The 14,562-nt window shown below is 38.0% G+C and overlaps 1 protein-coding gene across 2 annotated transcripts; it reads left to right on the top strand.

Moving 5' to 3' along the window:
- LOC128603760 (kynurenine--oxoglutarate transaminase 1-like) lies at positions 1-13,905 on the top strand. Of its 2 annotated transcripts, XM_053618421.1 has the most exons (14): positions 1-223; positions 511-604; positions 1,941-1,999; positions 4,840-4,987; positions 5,244-5,393; positions 5,554-5,640; positions 5,755-5,880; positions 6,082-6,202; positions 6,392-6,468; positions 7,305-7,394; positions 8,517-8,703; positions 10,393-10,472; positions 10,565-10,651; positions 11,464-13,905. In XM_053618421.1, the coding sequence occupies exons 2-14, from the start codon at positions 530-532 to the stop codon at positions 11,521-11,523; spliced, it is 1,347 nt and encodes a 448-aa protein (XP_053474396.1). In that variant the 5' UTR covers positions 1-223; positions 511-529; the 3' UTR covers positions 11,524-13,905. The 2 variants fall into 2 exon arrangements, with proteins under 2 accessions (XP_053474396.1, XP_053474397.1); XM_053618422.1 differs by lacking the exons at positions 1-223; positions 511-604 and adding an exon at positions 618-966.
- Positions 13,906-14,562: the final 657 nt, after the last annotated feature.

Genomic DNA, 14,562 nt, shown 5'->3' with positions numbered 1-14,562 from the left:
CCTACACCGGTTCAAAGGTCAGGGTTCAACGTGTGAATCTAAACGACTTCTGGATTCTTATTAGTCCCGTAGTGCATTACACAGTGTAAAAACACCACTTACCACATGTAGTGCCCTCAATAAAGGGAGAAAGGAGGCGTTTGGGATTGAGCCAGCTCCAGCAGCTGACTGAAGGAATGAAAGTCAGCAACAGTGTAATGCGGAAAAGCGATTAACTGCTTCGGTAACCGTCTCGTCATACCGGCTATATTAAATCTTAATTATAACTTTTAAAAACAGCGTTATTTTCAGATTTTGTATTAGAATTCATTAGCAGTCAGGCTAAAAGTCTGTATCAGAAACTATCCGGTTAATGTGTAGTGCACTGAGAGTTTTTTTTTAAGGATATAAAGAATGTAATATAAGCTTATATGAAACGGATATTTTGGTCGTTGGTGAGAACTTGAATGTTATATAATTAAAAAGTGTTGTATTTCTGTTATACGTATTTATGTTATACTTTCTTTGAAGGTGTAAATGGCATCCTGGGATGTTTAGGAGAGTGCTGGTAAACAGTGCTGCAGTTTGGAAATCACCGGTCATTCCTACGATCTGGCAGAACAAGGTTAGTTACAACGGAGAAAATGTGTCTACTCCCAGACTTTTATTATATAAAATTACACAAGATGGTGTGTACAGTGTCTGTATCAGTATCAGAGTCACTGCTGTCAACAATGCTGTCCTTTTTTCTTCTTCTTCTTTTTTTTCCAGCTGCACTTTATTTTGCTGAAGAAATCAAATATTTTGTTAAGCAAAAATGTTTGTGCTTTAATCCAGGGCTTTTCAGACTGTTTGTAGCCAGAGAGCTCTTTAACTGTAAATTAAATGACATAATTATTATTTAAATGTGAACAATACTGTTTGGTCTGTTTATTGGAGCTATAGGGGTTTATATTCATGAACTTTCCTCCAGCAGAACACAACACGGTAGGTCCAAGCCGATATGATTTATAGACCGACTTGTTTTGTGTAATTAAGATTTTATTAAACAAATTCAGTTTCAGTGGACAGTCCAAATAAACAACACCAACAAAACAACATGGACCCTGGTTATGCTTCACAGACCCCACTTTGAGAACCACTGCTTCTCCAATGTTTTCTAAACTCAATCCCAATAGAAATTGATCCAGCACTCATAACTATATTGTAATATATTATTATTATTATTATTATTATTATTATTATTATTATTATTTTACTTCAAGTTGCCATTATTTAATTACCCGTTAGTCCTGCAAGCTGATTTTGTTGGCGAGTCTGGTACTTTGCACTAGTAAAATGTGACCAAATCCATTTCTACAGAAAGCGGCGATTCGCATGACATTGCAAACAACCTACACAGACAATTAAATACCCTTAATGAGTTATCAAACCTGCAAGACTTCAAGTGACTTTAAGCTTGAGTTCATGATTGCAGTGCTGTTTAGCCTGTGTTGCTCTTAAACACGAAACGTTTTAACGTTATCATTTTCAAAACTGAATATAAGAAACATGCATTTAACCATTCAGAAATGTGTTTCAGGCACACACAAAAAACTCCTATCAGGTGACAATGTTTGTTGGTAAATAAGACCTTTAAGCTGTACTCATGTTTGACTCACGTGAATTGAAGGGGGCTTTGCCTGAATGCGTGTTGTGATCACGTCACATGAAGAATCTTGGCTCAAATCTGTAGACACTCTGCGGTCATTTTCAAAAATTTCAAAGCACCTCTGAATATTTTGGAGTTTCCTTGATTTTGCGCGAGTTTCTGTGTAAATAATGTAGTTGTTTAATAGTGCTAAGTGCTAAATTAAATTGGGCTTAAGCATCAAAGATGTAACTTCATAATGTATGATTCTTAAACAGCTGTAATTTATTTTTTTTAAGGCCGTAACCTCTCATGTGCCTTTTCCCCGCAGACAAACATGTCCCGGCAGTTGCATGCACGAAGGCTTGAGAATGTGGACAAGAATGTGTGGTAAATATTTACTAGCATTTTTTTTTTCAGGTTTGCTCAAGATGCTCCAGTATGTCCAAAGTGTGCATTTGGTTTTGGATGAAGTACTCGATTTACTCGATCCTGACTCTACCTTCAGTTAACATATAATAAGCCTGTTATTTGGATCACTGTTTCTTTTACCTCTCATGCACATTTCTAGCTCTCGTCATGTCGATTTGCTCCAATTGCACACCAACACATTTATCCTACATGCTCACAAACCTTTTTTGCACTTTTGGATTATGTTCAACGCTGCATGCTACTGAACTATGTCCAGTTCAGCACACAGTTATGCAGTTACTTAAATTATCCTCGGTTTTATCCTTAGTATGTCCATATAGTACTTTTCACTGGTCGATTACCAGGAGGTCAGTAGGTACTATGGTGGTGTATTTGGGAATCAGCATTGTATAACACAAACAGATCAACTAGAATAACAGTTTTTGACCACTGACATTGTACTTGCTGGCCTACAAGATAAAAACAAACCTGTGTGTCACAATGGGGAGTTATGTTGTAGTATCTGTATGGGTGTAAACATTTGAATGGGGTTACAGGTCAGAACCAGTGAAATGTTTTCTCCTATGTTATCATCAGTTGAAGAAACTGTATGTCTGAAGGGATGGCAGATGCCTCCTGCTTTGCTATTTAGAGTGGTGTAAGTTAGCAGGTAATTTTCCATCCAAATGTTCAGAAGGGTTTAAGCACATTTTCATAAAGGAGGCTAAAAGAAAATTACAATTTATAAGCTACTGTTGTGCCGGTTTTATAAATAGGGCATTTAATATTGTCTGGGGTTTCCATTACACTCAGCTCTATAATTTAAAAAAATACCCTCGGTGAATTATATTTAAAAAGGCCATAATTTTCACCTAAATAACTATCCTCCTCACTGCACATATACACTTGCGCCTTTTTCAAGCAGGTTTATTACAGTTCTGATTGTGTTAAACTTCTTAATTATTGTCCTAACAGTGAATATGGACGTTTTCAGACATGTAGATATTTTTCAGAACCACTGCCTGATTAATGCAGGCAAGTACATTTTTGTGTATTTAGTGTGAGATTAATTAACCACAGACATTTTTCATAACCTCCTTTATCTAGCTTAACCAAGGGTGCCAATAAATCTGTAGCTGACTGTAGGGTTTCTTATGTACAAATGTCAATATTAGTTAAAGCTTTAGTTAACTGAATACTCAGATTTCTCCCATAGACATACAGTGGGGGAAATAAGTATTGAGTGCGTCAACATTTTTCAGTAAATATATTTCCAATGAGGTTATTCACATGAAATGTTTCACCAGACTTTGGTATTGACTCAAGAAATCCACACATATAAAGAAATCCAAACATTAAAGTCCAAAAATGAAGTTATGTGTGATGATGAGGAATGACACAGGAAAAAAGTATTGAACACGCTAACTGAAATGTATTTAATACTTAGTGGAGGAGCCTTTGTTTGTAATGACAGCTTCAAGACGCTTCCTGCACAAAGAAATTAATGGGACGCAGTATTCAGGTGTGATTTTGGCCCATTCTTCTAAACATATTGTTTTTTAATCTTGTTCAATTGGATTCAAGTCAGGTGATTGATGGGGCCATTCTAACACCTTGATTTTTCTTTTCTCTGAACCCAATTGAGAGTTTCCTTTGCTGTATGCTTTGGATCGTTGTCCTGCTGGAAGCTCCACCTACGTCTCATGTTCATCATCCTGGTGGATGGCAGCAGATTCTTCTCAAGAATCTCCCAGTAAAGGGCTCCATTCATCGTTCCTTCAATTATATGAAGTCTGCCAGTACCATGTGATGAAAAACAGCCCCACACCATGATGCTTCCACCTCCAAACTTCACTGTTGGTATAGTGTTTTAAGGGTGGTGTGCAGTGCCATTTCTTCTCCAAACATGGCGTGTAATATAACAGCCAAAAAGTTCAATTTTGCTCTCGTCTGACCACACCACACTCTCCCAGTATTTCATAGACTTGTCCAAATGAGTTGTAGTAAACTTTAAACAAGCTTCGACATGCCTTTTCTTTAGTAATGGAGTCTTGTGTGGTGAGCGTTAGCAGTGGAGTGCATTGCCTATTGTTTTCTCTGCTGCCTCTGAGTGTTTCTGGAGCTCTTTCCGAATGGTCCTTGGCTCTTGGGCTACTCTTCTGACTATTCTTCTGACTCCCTGGTCAGAAATCTTGCGAGGAGCTCCTGTGCATGGCCGGTTGATGAAGAAGTGATGTTGCTTCCACTTGCGGATAATGGCCCCAGTGGTGCTTACTGGAGGATTCAGAGGTTTTGAAATACATCTGTATCCGATTCCATCAATATGTTTTTCAACAATAAAGTTGCAAAGGTCTTGGGTGAGCTCTTTGCTTTTACCCATCATAAGATGTTTCTTGTGTGACACCTTGGTAACGAAAAGCCTTTTTATTTACTAACCCAGCTGATATTAATTTGCAAAGATAGGGGGTATAATTACTTACAGATTTCAGCTGGTTCCTTGCCTTACCTTGACTTGGAGAACTGCTTTTTCTTAGAGTGTTCAATCCTTTTTTCCTGTGTCATTCCACTTTATTACATCTAACTTTATTTATGGACTTTAATGTTGTGAATTGTTTATACTTCTGTATTTCTTGAGTTAATACTGATGTTTGGTGAAAATTGCATGTGAATAACCTCATTGGAAATATGTTTACTGAAAAAAATGTTGATGCGTCCAATACTTATTTCCCCCACTGTAGATAGCCCAAATGAACCATACTGAAAGCAGTGGCATGTTGTGAATTATTTATCTGTTGTAATTATTTGTGTTTATCTGCTAGGGTGGAATTTACAAAGCTAGCTGCTGAGTATAAGGTTGTGAACTTGGGTCAGGGATTCCCCGACTTCTCTCCTCCCAGCTTCCTCTTGGAGTCTCTCTGCAATGCCATCAAAGGAGGGTTCTCCATGCACCAGTACACGCGCGCCTTTGTAAAGCATTTTTACATTTTCTTTCTTTGTACATTCATAATCTTTTTTACTATCTTGCTTTTAGGGTTTGTGAAGTAATAATTAAATAAAATCTGTAAATAATCTAAAAAAGGTTTAGTAACTATACTAGTTAAAGTGTAAAAACAGGCACCTAGAAATGCACACTAATCTTTCAGATGCACATAAAAACCAGGCTTAGTTGTATTATTCATGGATAATCTGGTTATATTGAGTAAAAATGCAATCTGATTCACAGGGCCATCCGCGTCTTGTGAAGGCCCTTGCCAAATTCTTTGGGAGGATTTTGGCCCGTGAAATCGACCCCATGCAGGAGATACTGGTTTCTGTGGGAGCCTATGGGACACTTTTCTGTGCCTTTCAGGCTCTGATTGATGAGGGTGATGAAGTAAGTTTGTGTGTGATATTTATTATAGTTTGAGCTGAACATATGTGACCTAAATACCTTCTATACGCCACTGATTTTATCATTAAATTGATCAGATTTGAACGTCATTATCCATGATAGCCTCATGTTCTCCCCCTCTCATGCTTGTTCTGTGGTCCAGGTGATCATTGTGGAGCCTTTCTTTGACTGCTATGAACCCATGACATTAATGGCAGGAGGGAAACCCGTCTACATCCCGCTGAAGCCTGTGAGTATTCACTATCAAAGGCTCAAGTGAAACATTTTTTAGTTACAATGTACATTTATTTATTCATCACAAATTATTCCACAAAAATCTGGGGTGCTTGTACTTATCTTACAGCAAAAGGTCACTGGTCCAGCTGTGTCTAGTGCTGACTGGGTGTTATGTCCTGAAGAGCTAGCCAGTAAATTTACCTCTCGAACGAAGGCTATCATCATTAACAATCCCAATAATCCATTAGGCAAGGTGAGTTTTGCCCATTTGCTTCCAGAGTTTAATAGCTTAATTGTTACTCAAAATGGAGTAGATGTTTCATATATTATGTACTTAAAGCACCGGATTTATCAAGGATTCTTTAAAATAACAACCGAAACTAATAGGTAGTCAGGAATAATTGCAAATCATATAAAAATATGAAAATGAATAATCTCTCCATTTATTCCACAGGTCTTCCAGAGGGAAGAGTTACAGATGATAGCTGACCTGTGTATAAAGCATGATGTTATTTGTATCAGTGATGAGGTATATGAGTGGCTTACATATGATGGAGCACAACATATCAAAATAGGTAAGAATAAAAATTCCTGTGAATTTTGGGACATTTAGAACATAAACATTATAGTGTATGAATATACCGTGTATATAACTGATTTTTCAATTAAGGGTGTTATGCATGATACAGTAATAAGGGTTGCTGGAAAGTTTTATTGACATCCTAGGACTGAATTGTTTACCATGATTTGTGTTTCGAGTGTAGCAAGTCTTCCGGGCATGTGGGAGCGTACCATCACTGTTGGTAGTGCAGGCAAGAGCTTCAGTGCTACAGGATGGAAGGTAATAGTGGTGGAATGGAATAAACCTTTTTTCTTATTTATTTATTTATTTATTTATTTTTACATGTATCATATACCTGGTTTCCCTCTGAAGCCAAGTAGGGTTGAGCCTGGCAATATCTAGATGGGAGACTTAATGGAGAAAACTAAGGTTGCTGCTGTACGTGGTATTAGGGAGGCCAGCATGGGGTACTCGCCCTGTGGTCTGTCTGGGGTCCTAATGCCCCAGTATAGTGATGGGGACACTATACTGTAAAAAAAAAAATAAAAAAAAACACGGCACCGTCTTTCAGATGAGACATTAAACCGAGGTCCTGACCCTCTGTGCTTAGTAAAAATCCCAGGACACTTCTCATAAAGCTTAGGGGTATAACCCCTATAGTCCTGGTGAAATTCCCCCCTTGGCCCTTTACTATCATGGCCTGCTAATAATCTCCATCCCTGAATTGGTTACATCACTGTCTCCTCTCCATTAATAGCTGCTGTGTGGTGGGCATTCTGGCGCACTAACACTGCCGTCACATCCAGGTGGATGCTACACACGGGGGGTGGTTGAGGAGACCCCCCCCCCCCTTTTAAATCTATGGAATTATTATTGTTTAGGTAAACACACCTGTGAACACCTGTTAACGCCTATGACAATGCTGTTATTAAATTATTTGGTTTTGTATACCTTTGTGTAGAAGGTTGCTTTTAGCCTTCTGTAGTGTATGAACACAATGTAGAATAATTGTGTTCTCTGAGTTTCACCTGTTGTGGTTATTCTTTAAAATGGCTGCCTTGTTTGTGAATGCTTTTCCTGATTTCTATTTCTACACCATACTATGTGTGCTTAAGGTGGGCTGGGCAATAGGGCCAGGACGCCTACTGAAACACCTGCGCACCTTCCATCAGAACTCCTTATATCACTGTCCCACTCTTAATCAGGTAAAAACACACCTAAGAGCATATTCCATGTAGTCCGCTTACTTGTGCTTACATGTGTCTGATGGCAAGGAATCACAAATATACAGAGCACTAAGGAATTTAATTAATAATTTGACTAAATAAAGATATGGCAAGAAAAGAACATACAGTTGGTTCCCAAACTGGGGGACACAGAGTTATAATAATGGGGGTGTGGCAAGGCTAAGGAATAGTGGACAGTCAGCAGATTTTTATGTAAAAAGAAATCTCTTCAGGGTGATGCAAGACCCCACTGTGAAAGTATCTTGCTTATTATGCAACTACTTGCCACATAAGTAAGTAATTGAACACAAAATATAAACTTCCCCCGATTTTATTACCTCAAGATGACTCGCAGTACCTGCTCGAGTGGTCTGGTACAGACCACTAGATGACGTGATTGATGAATCAGTATTGCAGGGAGCCGAGTAAAATTATAAATGAGTGATGCATAGTTCTTGATTTGAAAAGACTGCAAATGTAAAGCAGAAGATGAATCTACTTCAAACGTCACAACTAAAAGAAAGACAAGAAAACATGATGAGACATATCTCGCACTCGGATTCACCAGTACAGCGGTGGGTGATGAAGAGACCACAGTGTGTTGTGTGCCTCAAAACATTAGCGTCTGACAGTACGAAGCCGAACAAGTTAAGACGGCACTTAAGAGACGTCGCATCACGAAAACAAAGACAAGCCAGTTGATTTTTTCAGAAAAAAAACATACTCGACTGTTATTCACAACAGAGTCGCTTTACTAAAGCAGCATCTGTGCCTTCAAATGCCTTCAAAACTCAGCTCCTACAAAGCGGCCTACAGAGTAGCTCAGTGGAAGAAGCCTCACACTACAGCTGAGGAATTAATACTTCCTTCTGCTATTGATTGCTATTGTCTGAACTGAAGTGGCCACTATATACATGTAATATAACAATAAATTGACGAATTAAATTCTCTCCTGTTAAATGAGTCACTCAGTCTTCATCATGTTTAATTGTTTGAATCTGTTTTGTTTATTGTTCTTTTTCTATTGCAACATATTTTGTGGGGTTTTTTTTTTGCTTGTTTTTTCTTTTGGACACATTTTCATACTAGTTGTGTTTGTAGGAGGCTGTTGCTGTGGCTTTTGAGAGGGAATATGAATTGTTTGGCACGGAGGAAAGCTACTTCAAACAGCTACCCACACAGCTCCAGGCCAAACGGCTCAGGTTAGCCGAGTGCCTGGAGAGTGTAGGGTTACAACCCTTCCTGCCCGAGGGTGGCTACTTCATGATCACAGACATTTCCTGCCTGCGTGAGTCCTGATTTCCATACATATACACTGCCTGGCCAAAAAGTCACACACTCTAAAATTTAGTTTCACCATCTTTTAGCTTTGATTACAGTGCGTGGCATTGTTTCGTCAACCTTGTGCAACGCAACATTTATTTCCATCCAGAGCTGCATTCATTTTTGACTAATCTTTGCATTGAGGATGGGAGAGTTGAATCACTCAGTAAAGTCTTCTCCAGTACATCCCAAAGGCTTTGAATTGGGTTAAGGTCAGGACTCTGTGGTGGCTAGTTCATTTGTAAAAATGATTCCTCCTTCTCATTTGAGCCCGATGAATCTTGGCATTGTCATCCTGGAATATGCCTGTGCCATCAGGGAAGGTAAACATCCATTGATGGGATCAGCTGGTCATTCAGTACGACTCAGGTACTCAGCTGACTTCGTTTTATGCTTCGTTTTAGCATAATGTTGCTGAGCCTAGACCTGACCAATTGGAGCAACCACAGATCATAACACTGCCTCCAGAGCCTTGTACAGTAGGCTCTATGCATGATGGGTGCATCGCTTCATATGCTTTCGTTCTTCCCTGATGCACCCATCGTTTTAGAATAGGGTAAATATGATTCATCAGACCACATGACCTTTTTTCATTGCTCCACAGTCCAATCTTTGTGCTCCCTAGCAAATTGAAGTTGTTTTTGTCTGATTAGCCTCACACTGATTAGGCCACACAGTAGTTTATTCTGTAAGTTCTCCTCGCATTGTGCATGTGGAAATGCTCTTACTTTCACTATTAAACATAGCCATGAGTTCTACTGTCGATGTTTTTACGACGTAACTTCACCAAGCATTTTATAGATCTCCGATCATGATCATTCAAGATTTTGAACATCCATTTTTCCGACCACATTTCTCCCTCAAAGTTGACAGTTCACCACGCTCCTTCCAGGTTTTAATAATTCGTTGAACACTTCTTAACCCAATTCCAAGAATTAGTTGTTTTCTTTGCGTGATGCAGGACAATAATTTGCCCCTTCTGAAACACAGTAACATCTTTTCCACGATCATGGGATACGTCTTCTTACATGGTTGTTTAAGAAATGAGAAGCTACACACTGCATCCGTTAGGGTTAAAAGAATTGTTGCCATCTGAAACATATTAATTAATTAATTATAATAAATAAATAATGACATTAATTAATTAATTATGCAATCATAGGCTCTTAATTATATGCTTATTTAAATCCAAACCAGGCAGGGTATTGTATACAGTGGAGTGAAAAATTAAGCCAAGATGTACAAGATAATACAAGAGCTCAGTACAGTAAGGGCTAATAAACAAACAAAGTGTAACACAACCAATTAAAAAACTACTGTTTCATATAAAATGTAACATAAGTTAACCACACAGTACCAGCTAATTACTCACTAAGAGGAGTAGCATCATGATAAACTAGTTGTTATCTTATTTATCTACATATCTCTTCACAATCCCCAAACACGTAGCCACTGAATTTGACTTCAGAAGATGAAACCTTGCCTTGATTAATAATCAAAAATTGCAGGAAAACTTTCTAGCAGTTGTCATCAAGCTAGCAACTACAATAACTTTCCAAGCACTAAAAGGAAAGCAGCTTGGTAGGAAAGATTTGTAAACAGTGAACACGGACTTTTAAGACACGGTATTATATGTGATGTGTCTCTCCTGTAGAGGTTGACCTGAATGACACGCCAAGCTCCACGGACGAACCCTACGACTACAGATTTGTCAAGTGGCTTATTAAAGAGAAGGTAGATGTAAATCACACAACTTTTACCTTTTCAAAGTGATGCCTGATTATTTATTGTAAAATTAACCAGATTTGTTTTGTATGTTCTTTCAGCATTTGGGTACTATCCCTGTATCTGCATTTTACAGCCAAGAAAGCAGAGCAGATTTTCAGAACTACATTAGATTGTGCTTTGTCAAGGTAATTTGTTGCTTACGATACACTATATGTCCAAACATATGTGGACAGCTGACCAGTACACCCATACAAGAGCCTTCCACAAAATGTTTGGCTAGAATCTATGTTGTAGCAATTCAATTTCCCTTCACTGGAACTATGGGGTCCGAACCTGTTCCAGCATGACAATGACCCTGTGCAAAAAGAGGTCCATAAAGACCTGGTTTGCCAAGGTCGATGTGAAAGAAAATGGGTGGCCTGCACGGAGCCCTGACCCAAACCTAACTGAACACCTTTGGGATTAATTGGAACGCAGAATGCACCCCAGGTCTCCTTGCCTGACATCAGTGCCTGACCTGACTCTTGCTTTTTTGGCTGAATGAGCAGAAATCCCCTCAGACATGCTCCAAAATCTAGTGGAAATCTTTCTCAGTAGAGTGGATGCTGTTACAGCAGCAAAGGTGGGACATGCACCATTATAATGCCCACTGTTTTGCAGTGTGTGATGAGTGTGATGGTCAGGTGTCTACATATTTTTGCCCATATAGTGTATATAAATAATCTGAATAATACAGGGAAAATAAAGCAATTGGTGCACATTAGATTTTAGTTAGTAAAGATCCACTCATGTACATTGCCAGTACCCTGTACCTTATTTTTTAATATTCTTCCTGATAAATTTAAATTGATTTAAAATCATACCAGTCCAGTGATTTAAAAAAAAGTATTTGTTTGTCATAAATATATGTGTAGACAGTATGATAAATGATTTCATCATGCTGGGACATGGAACGCCCCCTAAATATTAATATTTGTTCTTTTTCTTTATCAAAAAGGATGACTCCACCCTCAAAGCAGCTGAAGATATTCTGAGACAGTGGAAAAACCAAAAATAGATGGAATCATATGATTCTGTCCAAAATGAGCTTTGCAAATTAAATTGCTCACATATACCAGTATAGACTAATGTTGATTTATGACTCTGTATCAATTAAAGGTAAATGTTTGCCTGTTTTTTCCTTCTCCTCTGTCTGTAGATATATTATAATTGTTTTTGTGTCAATCAGTCAGTCATCTTTGTCAAAAGCCAGCAAATCTGGTTAAAAGTAAACTTCACGGCATGTGCTCGCACAAGTCACTTACCAGTTATAGCTGGTGTTACAATCATACAGTTTAATTCTTATTAAAAACTTCATTTAATGATCATCTGTTTTATGTGTGAATATAGGTTTAATATGACTCTAGTGCTCCACCCACATTATCTTGCTGTTTTTGTACCTACAAGTGACAAAAACAGCACGATGAAAAAAAACAAATGATTCCACATATTGTATTTGACTGTATGTAAATGAAAGCTTGTCCTTTTATTTACAGAGTCATGTGAAAAAATAAGTTGGCTTTTTTGACATATTTGGACAAGCAAACATTTGATTATCTTTGAAACAGTGCCTAAAGTTGATCTACTTGAACGAAACAACAAGGACAAATAGCTTTTTCAATCATTTATTCAACAGAAATATTAATAGATGTGATCTTGTACTGTGGAAAAGTAAGTACACCCTTGGCCTCAGAAGCTGGTATTGACCCCTTTAGCAGAAATTGTTCTGTTAAAGGGGGCAACTTCTTGTAGGCGTTTTACATAATTGTCCACCAGTCTCTGACATTGGCTTACTGGATTTTTTGGCCACTCTTCCATTTAATATTCTTTCAGTTGCAAGATGTTTGAAGGTTTTCCTGCATGTACTGCCCGTGTCAAATCCCCCTACAACATTTCAATGGGATTCAAATCCAAGCTTTGACTAGGCCATTGCATAACCCTCCATTTCTTCTTTTTGAGCCATTCCTTGGTGGATATGCTAGTATGCGTATGATCATTATCCTGCTGAAAGGTCCACTTTCAGTTCAACTTCAACTTTTGGACAGATGACCTCACATTATCTTCAAGCACGCTTTGATATGATGCAGAATTCATAGTGAATCAAAGAATGCAAGCTGTCCAATCCCCGAGGCAGCGAAGCAACCCCAAATCATAACATTTGCTGTCCAAACATATCTGCTGTTACTGTGGCCAAAAAGCTCTATCTTTTGATTCGTCTGTGCAGAACACATTATTCCAAAAGGCCTGGTCTTTGCTTGTACGTTCATTGGCAAACTGTAGTCTTGCTCTAATGTTCTTTTTAGACAGCAAAGGCTTTTTCCTGGCACACCTCCCATGCAGGTCAAATTTGTACAATCTCTTTCTGATTGTAGAAGCATGCACTTTGACACCAACAGTTCCGAGTCTTATTAGCAGATCCTGTGATGAAATTTTGTGGTTCATGGAGACTTCTTTTTGTATCAGATGGTCTGCTCTTGGACTGAATTTGCTGGACAAACTGGCAGTTGGTGGAAATCTGCACCATTTGTAGATGATTTTCCTTACATTGGAATGATGTCCTCAAATAATTTGGCAATCTTTTTAAATCCCTTGCCAGACTAATAGGCATCCACAACCTTTAGATCTTGGCATTATGACACCACACACCTCAATAACAAAGGGAACACCAGACACTAGATATGAGAGGGGCATAAATAAGACAGGTTCCACTTGCAAGCTCTGAACAGGTTCGAATCACTGGCACCCGATCTTCAACACCTGATTCTAATTTTATGGATTTGAAGGTGTGATAAATGTAGGGGTGTACTTACTTTTTACATGTGACTGGTCTGTTTGTTGTTTTTTTTTTGTTAATTTTAAATGTGAAAATTACTACAAAATATCAATTTTATGTTATATTTCATAGTGTATCAACTTTATTAATAGGCACTGTCTCACACAGGATCAAATGTTTGCTTGTCCAAATATGTAAAAAAACAAACAAACAACAATTTCCATGGGATGTACTTATTTTTTCACATGACTGTGTATTTGTAGAGAAAAAGAAACCTGTAAGATTTAAACACCATGTTGCTGTGCATATATAAGGAGTTGTAATAGAATAGAAATAAAGCAAGTGCACAGTTGCAGAGGAGATACTCTCCACTGTGCCACCAAAGTAGTTTGTGATGCCATATTAATTTACGGTTTACACAAACAAGTAGTTTTCATTTAGAGGAGAAGCAGCCAAGAGTGTTCAGAGCTTCTTCAGGAATACTGTTAAGAGTTTAAAATGTAAAACAGTTTTGATTCGTTTGAAATTTCTATGCGACATTGGTAATTACATGTGTGTCTTTTCATAGTGTTAATGTCTTCATTATTGTTTTAAAATAGTGAAAATAAAGACATCCGTTTTTGAGAAGTTGTGTCAAAAAAGTGAAAAATAAAGCTCAAATTTGCTAGGCTGCGATAATAAAAGAAAAAGATTTATCACTGGATCAAGACCCTGAAGATAATGTACCTAGTAAATACAGACAGACATGAACAGCCAAACACAATATAGTTAGCTATTAGACCGGATATAGATGCATGCTACTTGGCCAAGTCACATGAACAGCGAGTGGCAAGAATGTAACCGAGGAGAAAATTGCTACTAAGAAGTGGACATAAAGACAATAATGTACTACAGCATTACATTCAAAATATTTTTTTTGGTTTAATTCCAAATGGTTGGTCTAGCAGTCATATAGTGCACTCAATATGATCTGCATTGCTATGTTACAACCTATGTAGAAAGCATAAGTAATGAACAGGAATCCATTTGGTATTCAGCCTAATTGCTTGTTGGCTTGTTGCGAAGTATTCTTGCATGATGAAGGAGGTATTTGTTGAGTTGTAGGCCTCATAAATGCATAGTGTGGAAAACTCAAAGTCCAACATACTTCTACAGCTCCTTTATAAACCACCTTCTCAAAATCTACTGGGCAATATGAATACCTGGTGAAGCCATATGGCCTGGCCAGTGTAAATGCAGTATTCCAGTCTTCTATAAACCGGGTGCTCAATTACATGCTCCACA

Source organism: Ictalurus furcatus, chromosome 28, assembly GCF_023375685.1.
Source record: "Ictalurus furcatus strain D&B chromosome 28, Billie_1.0, whole genome shotgun sequence".
Taxonomy (NCBI): domain Eukaryota; kingdom Metazoa; phylum Chordata; class Actinopteri; order Siluriformes; family Ictaluridae; genus Ictalurus; species Ictalurus furcatus.
Note: the sequence above shows the minus strand (reverse complement) of the source record. Positions and strands in the feature narration are given on the sequence as shown.

Excerpts from the sequence above, each read along its gene's own strand:
- LOC128603760 (XM_053618421.1), top strand. The coding sequence starts at position 530 with ATGTTTAGGAGAGTGCTGGTAAACAGTGCTGCAGTTTGGAAATCACCG. Across the intron at positions 5,394-5,553 it reads TGATTGATGAGGGTGATGAA|GTGATCATTGTGGAGCCTTT; the intron begins GTAAGTTTGTGT and ends TCTGTGGTCCAG. Across the intron at positions 8,704-10,392 it reads CACAGACATTTCCTGCCTGC|AGGTTGACCTGAATGACACG; the intron begins GTGAGTCCTGAT and ends TCTCTCCTGTAG.